We start from the raw sequence: 20,655 nt of genomic DNA, 5'->3' as shown, positions 1-20,655 counted from the left end.
TATGGTAGAGAGGCAGCGACCTTACTTCTGACCATATATGTAGATCTGGCACGAATATAAATGTTGGGTTTCTGAACACTCCTTCAGGAAGGCACATATATACACACTGAAGAGATATTAAAACTTCTTTATATACATATAAAAGAAAATCATAGTAAGGATAAATAATATTATTACTTCAGTATTATGTAATACGAAGAATTGATCGTGCCAGCGTGAGTGAGATTGACAGTTGTTGTTATATAATCCAGTGTTGTTGTCGAGACTTGTTCATCATCACAAACATTCAGTGTTGTGATCGTCTGACTCGGTACATATTGCTATGTTCATGTCGTTCAACTTCGTGAATTATTTCAAATATTCACCAGTTGTTGTCGACCGCTAAACTTTAAGTTAATCCTTTTCTAATTATCAAACATCACATCTCTATACCCTGGGCTGTAGCATCGCCTCATGCAGGAGATTGACTGAAAGTGGAATATTTGTTCAGATTTCCAGACTTCATAGGACCAACAACGAGGTTGTGTGGTGCTCGCTAACCACCGGAAAAGTTTGATAATTTGGTCAATTGGTCGTGGTTGAGCGGCCGCCATCTGGCTGCAGGAGCAGGGGTAGAGCCGAGGAAGATTGTAAAGTTGATTCTTTGTGGCCATACCATTTTCTGAGCATGAATAACCCAATGTATAGGTTTTTGGTGGGACGTTTGAACGATTTCCACGTAAGTGATCGTCCCTCCAGTAGTGAAGTGGTCAGCTGGCCCACGTCATTTACCTCCTTGGGTCACCAGGTGAATGATGTGGTACATGTTATAAGTGAGCAGGATGCCGCATTGTTGGCTACTGACCTATCATTGGTTCATTATTGAATGCTAAGCTGCCCGACCGATGCCCAGCGAGGCTCTGAGGTAAACAAGCAAACATGCTCGGCTGCGAGACAAACGGTGCCAAATGTTAAAGTTCAAACCACTGGGGAAAAATTAGGCAGACATGAGAACACAAGGTGACGTTGTTTACCTCGTGTTTATGAACTCATTGACCTGGAAACTGCTTCATCTCATGAACCCTTGAGCACGATAGTACGACCCTTGAGTACGATGGTACGACCCTTGAGCACGATAGTACGACCCTTGAGCACGATGGTACGACCCTTGAGCACGATGGTACGACCCTTGAGCACGATGGAACAACCCTTGAGCACGATGGTACGACCCTTGAGCACGATAGTACGACCCTTGAGTACGATGGTACGACCCATGAGCACGATGGTACGACCCTTAAGCACGATGGTACGACCCTTGAGTATGATAATACGACTCAAGCACGATGACACTGCTCTTGAGCACGATAATATAACCTTTAAGAACGACGTTTGAGCAGTGCTGGGTGACCTTTAAGTCTAATTGCTTGGTGCTTGACCTGACCTGACCCGACCCGGCCAGGCCATCATAACCAACAGTATTAGCATGGTGGTCAGGGGTGGAGGGCGATGGAAGGAGTGGGTAGGCTACGTGGACACTCTCGGCTATAGTGGTAGTTGTCTGGTTAACGGTAATTGTAACTTTAAGTAGTTAAGATATACATAATTAGTGTCTGTTGCGTGCTGGGATATGCTGGGGTAAGAGCCCAGACAATGTTTATGAGACTATATACTGCTTACACACACACACACACACACACACACACACACACACTGCCAAAATCAAGCACCCGTGTATTGCCCATCCTTGACGGGAGGATGAACACACTAGGTTGACTGTGGGGCGACAGCCTTTTCCCAAGATTCGTACTTAGTCATCGATGCTAAGCAGTGCAGTATGGAAGCGTGTGTGTGTGTGTGTGTGTGTGTGTGTGTGTAGTTACCTATCTGTACTGTGTGGGGAGATAGTTGCACACTCGTACCCCCCCCCCCAACATCTTTGCATTATTGGTGCTATTTCACTGTGTTTCTGTGTTTATCCACAGTGACACTACCATCACTGTCCCTCCTCCACCACCTTCATGATGTATAAGTTCTTCTCTTTTTTTAACAAGTTCGCTTGGTGTCATGTTTTGATCCACAACTTTTTACCCTCGCATCTTTCAAAGAAGTGTTGGCTGTATAAAAAGCTGCAGGTGTGCTCAGGTCACTTCTCAATCCTCTCTCTTCCCTGGTAGACAGATGAGCGGCCTCTAACATTTCCATGTAACTCATTAACACTTTCAATTCGAACATATATCTTAGTTGCCTTCTGGACCGTATTCTGTCACGTAGTTCCTGCGTGTAAGTGCGGTGACCAAATGTAAGAAGTATATTCTAGTTAAAGTTTGATGTATTAGTATAGAGCTTGCTCAATATGTGTTCGTCTTGTTCTTGAATGCAATGTAAGTATTTGCTGGCAGATAGACGGGTCTTGATTCCATTCCTAAGATGGGTTAGGTACAGTCCCTCTCACATACAGATTCCTGCAGCTCATGTCATGCCACATCATATTCATATCCACGTTTTCCATACATGTGTCCCATCCTCATTACTTTGTATATGTTTGTTTTTTCACTGGTGGCTCCAGTCACGGACCCAAGCTCACATGAAGGCCGAGCTTAACTGTGATATAAAGAGGTTAATGGAAGAGAGGACCAGGGTCGTGGCTCTCGGTCCACACCAACACCCGTGATCTGAAACACATGACTGCCTGGTGCGTGTTCGCAGTGATAATGATAATGATAATAGTAATAATAATAATAATAATAATAATAATAATAATGATAATAATAATAATAATGATAATAATAATAATAATAATAATAATAATAATAATAATAATAATAATAATAATAATAATAATGATAATAATAATAATAATAATAATAATAATAATGATAATAATGATAATAATGGTAATGATAATAGTAAGAAGAAGAAGTATATAGTCATTACTGGTACTGTTATCAATGTGCTGAATGTACTACAGGTAAAGGCTGCATGATGTAGAGGAGGTACATGTAACATTAAAGTGTTGGGGACTTTCAAGATGGGTTGTTAAACAGAAGGTGTGCACACTGATGGAGGTAATTGTATTACTTGTTGATTTGTGAGTATTGCGGATGGTATGCTGCGATCTGGACGAGCCCAGTGGTTGTGGTGCTGAACTGCAACTAGGGGACGAGGGATCTTTGGTGAGTGTGGCGAGAACTGTGCGGTAGTTCCATCGTGAAGTGTGAATGGAGGACCAAGTGAAGGTTGGACAGAGTCGTGAGGGTCAGAATTATAAGTGCCTCTTGATTCGTGGTGTATGTATATGTTGATATGTATGTACATATTTGTATGTTGGTATATATGTATGTATGTATTTGAATATATGCATGTTTTCACGTATGTGTATTTGCCTATACGCATGTGTGTGTGTGTGTGTGTGTGTGTGTGTGTGTGTGTGTGTGTGCATACCTGCGTCTGGTGGTTGGAAGGTGGAGGAATGTGTATAGCTGGTAACATTACAATATATGTGTGCGTGTAGTGACACTGGTGTTGATGCTCGTTCCTCTGGTCTGGTAACACAGAACCACATGTTAACTGGAGTATAACTAACGTGGAGGTGAGGTGTGTGGTGGCCCTCATACGTACGGTGATCAGCCAGTCTTGGTGAGGAATGTCATGTAGAGTTTCGTGGTACATACAGCTGCCTCCTGGACCCCGTCACTGGTGATGGAGTCTTGTCATCATTGTCATCATCACGTAAACCGTTGGTATCTTCAGGTAGAGTTTGTCGTCGTCTTAGCTTACTGTGTTGCCAGGCTTATCTAGTGATGACGGAAGGCCAGGTGATCCACGTGTGACTTGCACAACTGGTTCTCTCAGAATGTTTGGCTGTGTTACGCCAGGCAGAGGTAACGGTAACGGTAATGGTAACGGTAAGGGTAACGTGATTAAGATGGGGTATTGTGGCCAGACCTGGCCTGGTGGACGCTGTGACCAACTCTTGCAACACAGGATGTTCAACGATCTCATTAATCAATAGTTTTTACGAGAAATATGTTAAGTTGAAGGTGATAAAAACATTAACTGATGATGCTGGTTATAATAAATGATGATAAGGTATTGATGATTACGTAGTAACATTTGTAAGTATTGAGAATTCTTGTCTATTTTTGTCCTGAAGCCTGGAAGGTTGGGAGGTGCAGTCATACAAGGGCGTCTTTGTGAACATGCCACCTACCTGTCTGACCGAGGTTGATCTCTGAGGGTAACGTGATCTCGTTTATTATACACGTCGTACACTAGGCGCCAGCCTCCCCATCACCAAGTATTGACGGGTATCCTGTCTCATGTCACGCCCGCTGTGTGCATGACACCAGCCCCTCATCTAGCATGCACGTGTGTGGAGGGTATCCTGGCGTCACGTCACGGGCGGCGCCTCGCTTGTCCTAGTGAGCGGTGGTGGACAGATGTGGCGTCCCTCACCGCCGACACTCACGTTGTCTGGCTTACACACAAACATCAGTCATCTACAAAATTGCTCACCATTATTTCTGACTTAGTAGTATTGCCGTGTGCACGACGGCAGTGCTCATGTTATGGAAAAGGTGATCGAAATTGAGGTAATTAGATTATTTCCTGGTGTTTATTATAGATTTGCATGACTTACAGATTTGCCTCAGAAATTATTTAGCGATAATTTAAGTTTACTCAGTTTATTTAAGGATCATCGTATCTTAAGCTCATGATTATATATATATATATATATATATATATATATATATATATATATATATATATATATATATATATATATATATGGAAGTAAGGGGAGTGGGGGAGGAATGGGATGTATTTAGGGAATCAGTGATGGATTGCGCAGAAGATGCTTGTGGCATGAGAAGAGTGGGAGGTGGGCTGTTTAGAAAGGGTAGTGAGTGGTGGGATGAAGAAGTAAGAGTATTAGTGAAAGAGAAGAGAGAGGCATTTGGACGATTTTTGCAGGGAAAAAATGCAATTGAGTGGGAGAAGTATAAAAGAAAGAGACAGGAGGTCAAGAGAAAGGTGCAAGAGGTGAAAAAAAGGGCAAATGAGAGTTGGGGTGAGAGACTATCAGTAAATTTTAGGGAGAATAAAAAGATGTTCTGGAAGGAGGTAAATAGGGTGCGTAAGACAAGGGAGCAAATGGGAACTTCAGTGAAGGGCGTAAATGGGGAGGTGATAACAAGTAGTGGTGATGTGAGAAGGAGATGGAATGAGTATTTTGAAGGTTTGTTGAATGTGTCTGATGACAGAGTGGCAGATATAGGGTGTTTTGGTCGAGGTGGTGTGCAAAGTGAGAGGGTTAGGGAAAATGATTTGGTAAACAGAGAAGAGGTAGTAAAAGCTTTGCGGAAGATGAAAGCCGGCAAGGCAGCAGGTTTGGATGGTATTGCAGTGGAATTTATTAAAAAAGGGGGTGACTGTATTGTTGACTGGTTGGTAAGGTTATTTAATGTATGTATGACTCATGGTGAGGTGCCTGAGGATTGGCGGAATGCGTGCATAGTGCCATTGTACAAAGGCAAAGGGGATAAGAGTGAGTGCTCAAATTACAGAGGTATAAGTTTGTTGAGTATTCCTGGTAAATTATATGGGAGGGTATTGATTGAGAGGGTGAAGGCATGTACAGAGCATCAGATTGGGGAAGAGCAGTGCGGTTTCAGAAGTGGTAGAGGATGTGTGGATCAGGTGTTTGCTTTGAAGAATGTATGTGAGAAATACTTAGAAAAGCAAATGGATTTGTATGTAGCATTTATGGATCTGGAGAAGGCATATGATAGAGTTGATAGAGATGCTCTGTGGAAGGTATTAAGAATATATGGTGTGGGAGGCAAGTTGTTAGAAGCAGTGAAAAGTTTTTATCGAGGATGTAAGGCATGTGTACGTGTAGGAAGAGAGGAAAGTGATTGGTTCTCAGTGAATGTAGGTTTGCGGCAGGGGTGTGTGATGTCTCCATGGTTGTTTAATTTGTTTATGGATGGGGTTGTTAGGGAGGTAAATGCAAGAGTCCTGGAAAGAGGGGCAAGTATGAAGTCTGTTGGGGATGAGAGAACTTGGGAAGTGAGTCAGTTGTTGTTCGCTGATGATACAGCGCTGGTGGCTGATTCATGTGAGAAACTGCAGAAGCTGGTGACTGAGTTTGGTAAAGTGTGTGGAAGAAGAAAGTTAAGAGTAAATGTGAATAAGAGCAAGGTTATTAGGTACAGTAGGGTTGAGGGTCAAGTCAATTGGGAGGTGAGTTTGAATGGAGAAAAACTGGAGGAAGTGAAGTGTTTTAGATATCTGGGAGTGGATCTGTCAGCGGATGGAACCATGGAAGCGGAAGTGGATCATAGGGTGGGGGAGGGGGCGAAAATTTTGGGAGCCTTGAAAAATGTGTGGAAGTCGAGAACATTATCTCGGAAAGCAAAAATGGGTATGTTTGAAGGAATAGTGGTTCCAACAATGTTGTATGGTTGCGAGGCGTGGGCTATGGATAGAGTTGTGCGCAGGAGGATGGATGTGCTGGAAATGAGATGTTTGAGGACAATGTGTGGTGTGAGGTGGTTTGATCGAGTAAGTAACGTAAGGGTAAGAGAGATGTGTGGAAATAAAAAGAGCGTGGTTGAGAGAGCAGAAGAGGGTGTTTTGAAATGGTTTGGGCACATGGAGAGAATGAGTGAGGAAAGATTGACCAAGAGGATATATGTGTCGGAGGTGGAGGGAACGAGGAGAAGAGGGAGACCAAATTGGAGGTGGAAAGATGGAGTGAAAAAGATTTTGTGTGACCGGGGCCTGAACATGCAGGAGGGTGAAAGGAGGGCAAGGAATAGAGTGAATTGGAGCGATGTGGTATACAGGGGTTGACGTGCTGTCAGTGGAGTGAATCAAGGCATGTGAAGCGTCTGGGGTAAACCATGGAAAGCTGTGTAGGTATGTATATTTGCGTGTGTGGACGTGTGTATGTACATGTGTATGGGGGGGGGTTGGGCCATTTCTTTCGTCTGTTTCCTTGCGCTACCTCGCAAACGCGGGAGACAGCGACAAAGTATAAAAAAAAAAAAAAAAAAAAAAAAAAATATATATATATATATATATATATATATATATATATATATATATATATATATATATATATATATATAGAGGGGACGGGAGCGGGGGGCCGGAAATCCTCCCCTCCTTGTATTAACTTTCTAAAATGGGAAACAGAAGAAGGAGTCACGCGGGGAGTGATCATCCTCCTCGAAGGCTCAGAGTGGGGTGCCTAAATGTGTGTGGATGTAACCAAGATGTGAAAAAAGGAGAGATAGGTAGTATGTTTGAGGAAAGGAACCTGGATGTTTTGGCTCTGAGTGAAACGAAGCTCAAGGGTAAAGGGGAAGAGTGGTTTGGAAATGTCTGGGGAGTGAAGTCAGGGGTTAGTGAGAGGACAAGAGCAAGGGAAGGAGTAGCAATACTCATGAAACAGGAGTTGTGGGAGTATGTGATAGAATGTAAGAAAGTAAATTCTCGATTAATATGGGTAAAATTGAAAGTTGATGGAGAGAGGTGGGTGATTATTGGTGCATATGCACCTGGGCATGAGAAGAAAGATCATGAGAGGCAAGTGTTTTGGGAGCAGCTAAATGGGTGTGTTAGCGGTTTTGATGCACGAGACCGGGTTATAGTGATGGGTGATTTGAATGCGAAGGTGAGTAATGTGGCAGTTGAGGGAATAATTGGTATGCATGGGGTGTTCAGTGTTGTAAATGGAAATGGTGAAGAGCTTGTAGATTTATGTGCTGAAAAAGGACTGATGATTGGGAATACCTGGTTTAAAAAGCGAGATATACATAAGTATACTTATGTAAGTAGGAGAGATGGCCAGAGAGCGTTATTGGATTACGTGTTAATTGACAGGCGTGCGAAAGAGAGACTTTTGGATGTTAATGTGCTGAGAGGTGCAACTGGAGGGATGTCTGATCATTATCTTGTGGAGGCTAAGGTGAAGATTAGTATGGGTTTTCAGAAAAGAGGAGTGAATGTTGGGGTGAAGAAGGTGGTGAGAGTAAGTGAGCTTGGGAAGGAGACCTGTGTGGGGAAGTACCAGGAGAGACTGTGTACAGAATGGAAAAAGGTGAGAACAATGGAAGTAAGGGGAGTGGGGGATGAATGGGATGTATTTAGGGAATCAGTGATGGATTGCGCAAAAGATGCTTGTGGCATGAGAAGAGTGGGAGGTGGGCTGTTTAGAAAGGGTAGTGAGTGGTGGGATGAAGAAGTAAGAGTATTAGTGAAAGAGAAGAGAGAGGCATTTGGACGATTTTTGCAGGGAAAAAATGCATTTGAGTGGGAGAAGTATAAAAGAAAGAGACAGGAGGTCAAGAGAAAGGTGCAAGAGGTGAAAAAAAGGGCAAATGAGAGTTGGGGTGAGAGACTATCAGTAAATTTTAGGGAGAATAAAAAGATGTTCTGGAAGGAGGTAAATAGGGTGCGTAAGACAAGGGAGCAAATGGGAACTTCAGTGAAGGGCGTAAATGGGGAGGTGATAACAAGTAGCGGTGATGTGAGAAGGAGATGGAATGAGTATTTTGAAGGTTTGTTGAATGTGTCTGATGACAGAGTGGCAGATATAGGGTGTTTTGGTCGAGGTGGTGTGCAAAGTGAGAGGGTTAGGGAAAATGATTTGGTAAACAGAGAAGAGGTAGTAAAAGCTTTGCGGAAGATGAAAGCCGGCAAGGCAGCAGGTTTGGATGGCATTGCAGTGGAATTTATTAAGAAAGGGGGTGACTGTATTGTTGACTGGTTGGTAAGGTTATTTAATGTATGTATGACTCATGGTGAGGTGCCTGAGGATTGGCGGAATGCGTGCATAGTGCCATTGTACAAAGGCAAAGGGGATAAGAGTGAGTGCTCAAATTACAGAGGTATAAGTTTGTTGAGTATTCCTGGTAAATTATATGGGAGGGTATTGATTGAGAGGGTGAAGGCATGTACAGAGCATCAGATTGGGGAAGAGCAGTGCGGTTTCAGAAGTGGTAGAGGATGTGTGGATCAGGTGTTTGCTTTGAAGAATGTATGTGAGAAATACTTAGAAAAGCAAATGGATTTGTATGTAGCATTTATGGATCTGGAGAAGGCATATGATAGAGTTGATAGAGATGCTCTGTGGAAGGTATTAAGAATATATGGTGTGGGAGGCAAGTTGTTAGAAGCAGTGAAAAGTTTTTATCGAGGATGTAAGGCATGTGTACGTGTAGGAAGAGAGGAAAGTGATTGGTTCTCAGTGAATGTAGGTTTGCGGCAGGGGTGTGTGATGTCTCCATGGTTGTTTAATTTGTTTATGGATGGGGTTGTAAGGGAGGTAAATGCAAGAGTCCTGGAAAGAGGGGCAAGTATGAAGTCTGTTGGGGATGAGAGAGCTTGGGAAGTGAGTCAGTTGTTGTTCGCTGATGATACAGCGCTGGTGGCTGATTCATGTGAGAAACTGCAGAAGCTGGTGACTGAGTTTGGTAAAGTGTGTGGAAGAAGAAAGTTGAGAGTAAATGTGAATAAGAGCAAGGTTATTAGGTACAGTAGGGGTGAGGGTCAAGTCAATTGGGAGGTGAGTTTGAATGGAGAAAAACTGGAGGAAGTGAAGTGTTTTAGATATCTGGGAGTGGATCTGGCAGCGGATGGAACCATGGAAGCGGAAGTGGATCATAGGGTGGGGGAGGGGGCGAAAATTTTGGGAGCCTTGAAAAATGTGTGGAAGTCGAGAACATTATCTCGGAAAGCAAAAATGGGTATGTTTGAGGGAATAGTGGTTCCAACAATGTTGTATGGTTGCGAGGCGTGGGCTATGGATAGAGATGTGCGCAGGAGGATGGATGTGCTGGAAATGAGATGTTTGAGGACAATGTGTGGTGTGAGGTGGTTTGATCGAGTAAGTAACGTAAGGGTAAGAGAGAGGTGTGGAAATAAAAAGAGCGTGGTTGAGAGAGCAGAAGAGGGTGTTTTGAAATGGTTTGGGCACATGGAGAGAATGAGTGAGGAGAGATTGACCAAGAGGATATATGTGTCGGAGGTGGAGGGAACGAGGAGAAGAGGGAGACCAAATTGGAGGTGGAAAGATGGAGTGAAAAAGATTTTGTGTGATCGGGGCCTGAACATGCAGGAGGGTGAAAGGAGGGCAAGAAATAGAGTGAATTGGAGTCATGTGGTATACAGGGGTTGACGTGCTGTCAGTGGATTGAAGCAAGGCATGTGAAGCGTCTGGGGTAAACCATGGAAAGCTGTGTAGGTATGTATATTTGCGTGTGTGGACGTGTGTATGTACATGTGTATGGGGGGGGGGGGGGGGGTTGGGCCATTTCTTTCGTCTGTTTCCTTGCGCTACCTCGCAAACGCGGGAGACAGCGACAAAGTATAAAAAAAAAAAAAAAAAAAAAAAAAAAAAAATATATATATATATATATATATAATAGTGTGAAGATCCAGAGCAATTCCTTGTGAGTGTAATTCGCGTTGCAGTCGTTTAATGTCTCACATATTAAAGTTGGAGTACGTAATTTATATATAATTTGCAGATTATCGCCAGTATGTAGAGGTACCGTAGTGATGAGAATCGTAAGGCACAGTCCACGGCGAGCGTTCACATCCTGTCTGGTGTGGGGAGGGAGGGAGGGAGGGAGGGAGGAAGGGGGTGGTTGGATATTCTTGGGGTGGGGGTAGGTGTGAGTCACGAGCCCCGCGGTGGTTAGTACTGCCTTGATAGACAGTTTAGCGTTGTTCCGGCAGTCCGGCGGGAGGCACGGACCCCCCCCCCCCCTCACCCACACGGCAGGTGCTCCTCCCGTCGCTTCTCAACCGTTGCTACAGTGACGGTGTTACGCTGTAGTGCTGTAGTGTGAGGCTGACACGTGTGCTGTAGTGTGAGGATTGTTTACTACTGTTGTATGTTGTTAAAGATGACCTTGACCAAAAGCCTAACACGGGGGTCATGATATCCCGTTTTCTGTATGAATGGGTCCTATATTTACGTCTACATGATCTATTCTATATTGCTTTGCAGTAAGTGGAACACACATGTGTTGCCTTACTGGTGTTGGACTGGAATATCTTGATTGACATATGAATGTTTATGCCATATTTGTTAATGTCACGACCTTCAGCATAATAGCGTAAAGGTAAAACGTATTGCAAAGATGTTAAGTGTTATAATGAATTGTGTGGCGTTATTTCAACCCCTTAATTTAAAGTTACTTTTACACCGGTTACTGGTATTTTGTTGGTACCATTGTTACATGTTACACATTTTATTTGTAGCTGGTGTTACAGCTAGTTTTTCAGCTGGTGTTACATGTTACTGCTAGATATTTTGTTACACCTTATGTGTCATGTTAAAGCCTGCACCGTAACACCTGCTGCGTGTTACAGTTACAAGTGCATGCAGCATTACCTGGTGACTTGTTACAGAAAGTAGTAAGTGTTACAGCGTGTGTGTTATGTGTTACAGACAGGTGCACCCAGCGGACCTGGTGGTGTCGGCAGCTCCATACGCCCGCCGGAGCCTGGAGCGTGGTGGGGGGCACGGCTCCCCGTGTAAGTCCCCTTCCTCCCCAACCCACCCCACTATCACCTCCGCCTACCCCATCGTCCCCAACCTGTGTGTCACCGGCGGCAAGATAGAGTTTATCACGCCTCCAGGTGAGCCTCCCTAATGACATTTGTTGTATCTGTTAATACCCATTGTATTACCCGCTTGGACAGGCCTTTGTCATCATCCAGTTACACCCTTTTTCTTACGTTGTCACCATAAGTTCCTTATTGTGCATTGGTTCATAATTTCTCCAGTAGATGATACAAACCCTGAGAATTACAATGATTTCCTCCCCCATTGCGTCGTACGAACATTAAACCATCGTGATATGATGATTTCAGGAAGCCAGCACATGACAGCTGAACCCTAAGAGTTTGAGTTTCTTTCGTCCAGTAGGATAATTAAACGCTCGTCATTTTTCCTCTTTGTCATCCCAGTACGAAATTTAAACCTCGTAAGATGATATTGTTGCCATTCGATTCGTACTATTATTAAACCCAAGAAGGGATAAAGGGCTTTGTTTTCATGTCTAGTATAATACTTTTTCGTGAAAATAAGAATTTTGTTTTTCCAATAAGACTATTAAGCCTTTTCAGCATAACTTTTGTGTGTGTGTGTGTGTGTGTGTGTGTGTGTATATATATATATATATATATATATATATATATATATATATATATATATATATATATATATATATATATATGATTAACCCTCAGTACTAAGATTTTATTCTCATTGACCGAGTTTAATGATTAAGCCTTTAGAGTATGATTTTTGTTACAACCAGTGCGAGTAAACTTTTTTTTGTTACGTTCAGTACGTTGAATAAACCTCGAGCTTACGATTTTTTTTTCTCTCACACGAGTCAGTTATTTACTTAATTTCTCCACCACGATCCAGAGTTCAGTGTCGTGTCTTCTTAGATATGTTTTTGTGGCAATGTAAGAGATTGTTGAGACATTTTCCAGCGTTACTCTAGCTCACTGAGGAGTTGCGATTCCAGTTTGTTCGCCTGTAATTTCATCATTCACGAATCATGACGCTTGATTTACTTCTCTTTTATATGAATTTTGTTTCAGGAATCCCCGAGCTGACCGGGATCCTTTTCAAGATAGTTCAAAGGGGATTCCGGATTCTTATTCGGGCCTTGCCCCATAATTCTTAACGTTCCCCTAGACCATGATATCAGCCCTTCTCGTACTTTATCGTCAATTTGCCTGTTTAAACCCCTAAGCTTTACACTTATCCCCTGTGTACTGTGTTTGGTACTGTAATCGTTCCAGTACGGTCACTCAGACCTTTTTTGTTTACAATAAACCTGGTAACAGGCGGTTGAAATATGTATGTTAAACCTCACGTTATCTTACAGATTCAACGTTGTCGTCGACAGCATCACGGTGCTCCACTCTTAAGCTGTCTCCCTGCACACGAGAGGACGTGAGCCCAAGGTCTACAGCCCCCGCCTCTGGGCAGACCCCTGACGCCACAGACCATGGCACGCCGCCCTCTACGCTCTCCCGCAGCTCAGGCTCCTCCGCTGGCTCTAAGGATCACTGTGTGAAGGTAAGGGGGGATTTTCGTACTTACACCAGACACATATTTCATTTGTGTCCACTTTATGCCAGCATGAGCAAGTTAGAGCTTAGAAAATGATTCTGGTGTGGGGATGTAATACAATATTTTACGTGATCCACTTTTCAATACGTTCAGCTTCAGTCAAGGAAAATAGTGCCTGTCTTCCATGGTTTCAGTACACAACCGCTTCTCCTCTTCCCACGGCATGGCACTCTCCTCACCCATGCGTGTACTGCCATGAGGGAGTATAACATGAACTGTATTTAATTCTAGACACGCAAGACGAATGTCGGTGATGAATTTAGCGGGCCAGGAAGCAGAGCAGCTCAGACGGCACACCTTCACTACTCAGCCTCTACCACGTACCTGTCACATCCTGCTTTTTACACCTAAATGTGAACACTTAACCCAAGTGTCAACACCTCGCAAGCAACATGGTCAGAGTGACTGGCGTTGCCCGCATGGCTACGAGACACGCCAGATAGATAGATAGATAGATAGATTTGACTTGACTTTCTCCGGATGTATCTTTTTATTCAGTGTTTGCTTTTCTTCATACCGTAAACACTGCCAGTATACTGACTTCTGTAGACCCCGCAGAGATAGAGGTTATTCATCATGATATGGAATTTATGATTAGATTCACACCAAATGCTATTAAAAGACTCGTTGTTTTCATTTTCTATTACTTGTTTTTTTTGGTTTTAACCTGTGTTAACAATGATATACTTTTTGTTTGTCCCAGCTGTAATAAAAATAATTACGTTAAAGGATAACAGTTAAAGGCCGAAATGAATACTATGCTCGAATCTTTGAAAGGTAAATATAATAACCTTTTTCATTTACTTGTATCACCCCTGTGATGCTAATTAAACTTTTATACTGGTAATGGTGACTGTGCAGAGGTTTCACTCACGAGAGGTGCAAGTGATGCCTATGTGGTGAGTGAGTTTAGTGTGCCACGCTAAAAATGTGGCTCACTTCTCGTGCATGACTCATCCAGCCCCCCGGCGCTCCTGTTGCCAACATCATGACCCATCAAGTCTCTTGCTCATTACTCTTTCATTTCCCCTCCATTATTGCATTTACATGTTAGTCAGGATTATTGAAGTACTGTTATGACCTCCCAACGACCATTCACTCTCAATCTGTAGTAACGGGAACTTGTATAAGGAAGTTGTTTACAGAAGTAGTTTGAATGGCGGCCCAACAGATGGCGCGACCTATCGTGAAGATCCTTCCAAACCCACTGATCGTTAATGTTTAATCACCAATAATTAGATCCTCATCTTTCGATTGAGATTTGTTGTATGAATATTTAGGACATATTGAATGAAATAGAACGAGCTAATGTTGTGATAGTGAAGTTGAATAATAGAAGTTCTGACGATATTTGGCAACGCTGGAGGGGTTGGTGCTTTGTTGTTGTCACTGGTGTTGCTGTGATAGGAGGTGGAGAGTTGCTGCCTTACCATTCCGTACACGCTCTCTCACTACACCAATGTTAACTTGGCTTCTGTTGCACTATCCATGAGGGACTCAAACATCAGTATGCCCTTGTCCCGTCATGCTGTGACCAACATTGGTGGATCGAGATGCTGTAGGAACCCGTCCAGGAGGAAGGATGTCGGAGTCCGTGTTAAGTTGGACACAAGGTTAGGATTTGTGCACCGCTTAGACCCAGGATAACGGATAACTTATCCATGTTATACCGAGATTAAAGTGTTTATTTATCGAGTAGTGTTGTAAACGTAAGTGTACGTAATGGGCGATGAATTTTAAAGATGGCAAAGAAGGCTTTCCGTCAACGTTGAAATGTGCTCAACAAGTGTAACATGTTACGGTAGTTTTGTGGTTTTCCCTAACTCAGCAATACTTATGTATACTGTGGTGACTTTAAATGCATTATTTCACTGAGGACTGTAGTGTATGTTAATTGAAATGGTACATGTTAGATATTGATTATTAATATGCTGAACATTGGTAAGAGAAAGGCACGTGTTTCAAGATTTGTTTTGAACATATTGTCAGTCGTTCATTGTTTATGGAGGTGATGACCCCAAATTATATGTTAATGCTTGAAATTATAAACGAAAATGTGTTTAATAGATTTCTTTTAAAGAGGTTAGCATTATCAAAGTTCAATAGTGTTAGTGCTGCTTAGAGGGTATATGAGCCCTCTTTTATGGCATAAGGTCTTGCACCGAGTTCATTTATCTTATTTTTGAATTGATCATCATTAGCATACAAACACGTCAGACTGCTGCTTACTGTATATGTATTTTGTGTACATTTCTCATATTTATACCAGGCACCTATTCTCTTTTGGCCTCTTCCCTGATCTCTGCAGACCTCCTTGTCCAGGGTGGCCCTCTCTCTCTCTCTCTCTCTCTCTCTCTCTCTCTCTCTCTCTCTCTCTCTCTCTCTGTTGACTTCTGCCTGAAGCTTGCATGATTTTCACCTCCCTTGTACAGCTTTGTGCTCTCATTGGAATACCTTGGGTTTCCAAGTAGCTTTATTTTTCTTAAACAGCTCCAGCTTTGTTCTTTGTTTGCATATATAGTTACATGAGAGGGTCTCCTGCACAAGTTGTCATGACCTACCAAGCCTATTACTACTGAGCTAATCATTTGTTTCAGTTTCACATGCTGTCACAAGAATCTTGTTTACAATTTTTCATATTTTTTCTTTTCTTTCATTCGTTCCTGAATCACAGTCCTGAATTCCAGGTGCTAGTGTGCTATTCTCCATAAATTTACTTTCATTGATTTATTACTTAACTTTTATTATTGATATCTGATTGTTGCCACTAGAATTACTTTTATATTTTTACCCTATACCTTCCTTCGTATTACTTTTAGTTTTGATTAATTTACAATGAAGAACATTTCTGTATTTACACTGATACTTGTGATTTCCCCAATCACTGCATTTTGCTGTATCCCAACTTTGCTGCACTTCTTTTCTCTATGTGTGTTCATATAATTTGTCGCAGCCCCTTTTAGAATAACTACGGTTCCAATGGAGTTGGTCACCCACCTCTTCCTTTACCATGAACTTATATGCCTGTTTAAGGGCATTTTCACACTTAATGTAGAACCAGCAGTCACATATCTCATAAACTAAAGACTTGTCCTATTATTAATTTGCAGAACTTCCTTTCCACACTTGCAGTCTGTAACATCTGACTTACTTTGGCCCTTACAGTGGATACTTTTCTTACAGTAGCCTCTATGTATTTTGTATTTTTGGTGGTTGCTGCCATTTTCGTTTCCTCAGATTGCTTTCCAGCTTTTCCTGGTGCTTCCTTGCTAACTTGGGAAATGGTGAGCAAGAATGAAAAAGGTTATTTGTTAAATTGCTTGTATATGATTGGATATCGCCGACAAAACACACTAACTCATACTGGCCAACCAACACATCACTTACAAGAGTAAGCATCAACTGGCTTAACTTTAATATGAGGTTTGTCAGATGCCTCCGTGGGCCACCACAATTTGTGTTGTTTCTTTTTATTTTTACTGCTCACTTTTTGCACACACACACACACACACACAGACTTCTCATCATTGGGGTGGCCCTGGCGAAAGAGTCTCCACTTATCCCTGCATCTCACCCATACACCATTCCACACATTCTTCCCTTGTTTTTCTCCCTCCATTACTTTTCACTTTGTTTTCTCTTTGCAGTTTCTCTCCTTTTCTCATCATGTAATTGAAAAGAAATATTCATCATAGCTGCTATCCATATACACTCTTGCATATAGCATTGCTGTTTTATATTCAGCTGTAGAATAATAGATATTACCTTTGTCAGATTTACTCTGTAGTGGCTGGTGACAATGAGGAAGGGCAGCCTGTGAAGGACACCTGTCGTGGGGCCGCCAGTCCTCACATGAACCAGCCCCTTACAACACTAGAGGGCTCACATGCACCCTTCAGGAACCAAATTAAAAACAGTGGTGCAATGGATTCTGGCCAGGTAGGCTTGTATCATGTAGGGTCAGGTATACATATGAAGGCTCTGGTTATGTGACAATTGAGAAATTACATGGACCTTCAGACATTGGAATCTTGAGCATGAGTTTAGCTCGGCTTTGGGTTCAAAATTTTAAATCGTCATACACAAAATGTCAAAGGGATATCTTAACATAGCACTGTAAACAGTTTACTAAATCTATTTATTTCCAACTAGATTGGCAGTGATTTACCATCTGTAAATGGCTAGTGATTATTTCATTCAGAGGGATCTGGATTCTTAATTCTCCTTTCCACATAATGAGATGCCTTTGTAGTTGTTTGGGAACTGAGTAAGTTGGACATCAATCTTTTGGCTAGATTTTTATATCATAAAGGGTTCCCAGTCATACAGTAGTTTGTCTTCAAGCAGATTAAAAAAAATTTATGTGATGGCTGGTACCATCATTTGCTGAAGATGGCTGATTCATGAAACTCCTATGCTGCCTGAGATTTCATCTCATGCTCATAATTCAGTCAGGTTATGGCTTGAGAATTTTTAACTTTTTACTTTATACATTTCTTTTTTTCTGATTACTTAAGGTGTCTTATTCAGAACAGTCCTGCATGCTGTGATATTTGTACAGTTTAGTATGTACTCTTAATTGAGGCTTGGATATCAAAGCTTTTTGTCTTATTCAGAACAGTCCTGAATGCTGTGATATTTGTACAGTTTAGCACATACTCTTAAGTGAGGCATGGATATCAAAGTCTTTTTCCTTCCGTCTTATCATAAGTCTTTTACTTTGTTCTGTTTCACTTCTTGTAAAGAACAACTTTTTGTTTCACCTAAAAGTAAATACAGTTTATCTCATAATATCCTTTGTTTTTCAAAATGTTCTGAAATATATTGCAAAGGGGGCTTTCCACTCATGCTTAAACTGTTGAAATGAATAAATTGCATTTTAGCTTAGAGATTTTTTTATATTTCCTAGTGATGCAAAATATTGAAGACATAGCTATACACCCTCTATTTTTTTCAGTAATGTTTTGTCACTAAAATCTACTGCAGATATACATGTATGTGTTCCTTACATGCATTCCTTATCTGTACTGTTTTAATTTCTTGCTTTTAGGGCATTGCATATGACAGCTGGAATGGATGCGAGTGAATGGTGCCATTTCATGTATCTGGCATTATTGCAGGAAACAGCAAACTTGTATAAAAAAGAAAATCATATTATATTTTGATTTGATTTAAGGTTCTGGGAGCACTGAAGAATGTGTAGAGAGAGAGGGCAAAAATGGGTGTTTGAGGGTATAGTAGTCCCAACTTTATTATATGGATGCAAGGCATGATAAGAGTGCAGAGTAGGGGTGTATGTGTGGGAAATGAATTGTTTGAGTATATTATGTTTTGTGAGGTGGTTTTATTGAGCAAGTAATGAAAGGGTAAGAGAGAGATGCTGTAGTGAAATTAGGTTGGTCGAGAGATCTGAAGATGATGTGCTGAAATGGTTTGGATCTATAGAGAGAATGAGTGAGGAAGGTTGATAAAGAGGATGTATGTGTCAGAAGTTTAGGGAACAAGGAGAACGGGGAGACCAAATGGAGGTGGAAGAATGGAGTGAAAAAGATTTTGAGGATCAGGGCTTAAACATGCAGTAGAGTGAATTGGAATTGTGAAGCATCCATGGTAAATCATGGAAAGGTCTGTGGGGCTTGGTTGTGGATATGGAAATATAGTTTTGGTGCATTCCGCATGACATCTAAAAAATGGAGATGAGTGGATGTGGGCTTTCTTTCTTTGTTCCTGGCACAACCTTGCAAGTGCAGGAAATGGCAGTCAAGAATAGAAAAAATTATAGAATTCAATTCTTGTTAGAGAGTAGCTTCAGTGTTCCTAGTCAAGACAAACTAGCCCAGGAATCAGAGGTGAGGAAGGATCCATACTAATGTCAAAACTTGCTTTTCAGAGGGAGGATAGACATCAAGTTGAAGAGTTAAGACGAGAGAATGAAGAGGTAAAGAATCGACTTTCCAACCTCCAACATGAGTTTTCTTTGTAAGTAGCGTTTGCACTGAGACAGTTTTAACTCATTTCAAAAAAATGTTCAAGTTATTAATGTGTTAGTCAGATGGGAAGGTACATTTTTGATGAAGGAATTGTTAATTTCATTACCATCAGGGTGAAAGGCGTGCAAGGAATAGAGTGAATTGGAATGATGTGTTATACCAGGGTCGACGTGCTGTCAATGGATTGAACCAGGGCATGTGAAGCATCTGGGGTAAACCATGGAAAGTTCTGTGGGGCATGGATGTGGAAAGGGAGCTGTGGTTTCGGGCATTATTGCATAACAGCTAGAGACTGAGTGTGAATGAATGGGGCCTTTGTTGTCTTTTCCTAGCGCTACCTCACACACATGAGGGGGAGGGGGATGTTATTCCATGTGTGGCGAGGTTGGCAATGGGAATGAATAAAGGCAGACAGTATGAATTATGTACATGTGTATATATGTATATGTCTGTGTGTGTATATATATGTGTACATTGAGATGTATAGGTATGTATATTTGCGTGTGTGGACGTGTATGTATATACATGTGTATGGGGGTGGGTTGGCCATTTCTTTCGTCTGTTTCCTTGTGCTACCTCGCAAACGCGGGAGACAGCGACAAAGCAAAATAAAGAATAATATATATATTTTTTTTTTTTTTGTCTCCCACGTTTGCGAGGTAGCACAAGGAAACAGACGAAAGAAATGGCCCAACCCACCCCCATACACATTTATATACACACACGTCCACACATGCAAATATACATACCTATACATCTCAATGTACACATATATATACACACACAGACACATAAATATATACCCATACACACAATTCACGCTGTCTGCCTTTATTCATTCCCATCGCCACCTCGCCACACATGGAATACCATCCCCCTCCCCCCTCATGTGTGCGAGGTAGCGCTAGGAAAAGACAACAAAGGCCCCATTCGTTCACACTCAGTCTCTAGCTGTCATGCAATAATACCCGAAGCCACAGCTCCCTTTCCACATCCTAACCTAACCTAACCTAACCATGGAAAGCTGTGTAGGTACGTATATTTGTGTGTGTGGACGTATGTATATACATGTGTATGGGGGTGGGTTGGGCCATTTCTTTCGTCTGTTTCTTTGACCTCGCAAACGCGGGAGACAGCGACAAAAAAAAATAATAAATAAAAAAATATATATATGTATGATTGGTCAGTAAATAGATGTATGTGTGTGTATATATATATATATATATATATATATATATATATATATATATATATATATATATATATATATATGTGTGTGTGTGTGTGTGTGTGCATCTGTTTACTGACCAGTTGTGCTTTCCCAATTGTGCTTTTTTCCTCCGTTTTTGGCGCTACCTTGCAGACGCGGGTATCGACGAACAAACATAGAAAAGAAAAGATTAAATATCGACTCGTTGGTCAGGATTAAAATAATCGGTCACTTAAATGTCTTCATATAAACTGGTTTTTGTCGGATTTTCCGGGTTATAAAGGCTTGGCCATTTTCCGGGT

At 41.7% G+C, this 20,655-nt stretch overlaps 1 protein-coding gene across 8 annotated transcripts in view; it reads left to right on the top strand.

The window, feature by feature from the left end:
* Nucleotides 1-20,655, top strand: part of LOC139757651 (uncharacterized) — a 200,992-nt gene that overhangs the window by 116,776 nt on the left and 63,561 nt on the right. For 5 of the 8 annotated variants that reach the window (XM_071678375.1, XM_071678374.1, XM_071678372.1 and 2 more), the window contains 4 exons: nt 11,450-11,640; nt 12,906-13,099; nt 16,928-17,092; nt 19,044-19,132. In XM_071678375.1, coding sequence (XP_071534476.1) covers nt 11,450-11,640; nt 12,906-13,099; nt 16,928-17,092; nt 19,044-19,132 — 639 coding nt within the window. Of the gene's footprint in view, nt 1-11,449; nt 11,641-12,905; nt 13,100-14,314; nt 14,767-16,927; nt 17,093-19,043; nt 19,133-20,655 lie in introns of those variants that run through there. The other 3 variants (XM_071678377.1, XM_071678376.1, XM_071678378.1) reach the window with 2 other exon arrangements.

The sequence above is a fragment of the Panulirus ornatus genome, chromosome 27 (genome assembly GCF_036320965.1).
Source record: "Panulirus ornatus isolate Po-2019 chromosome 27, ASM3632096v1, whole genome shotgun sequence".
In the NCBI taxonomy this organism is placed as follows: domain Eukaryota; kingdom Metazoa; phylum Arthropoda; class Malacostraca; order Decapoda; family Palinuridae; genus Panulirus; species Panulirus ornatus.
This window is presented reverse-complemented; position numbering and strand designations above follow the sequence as displayed.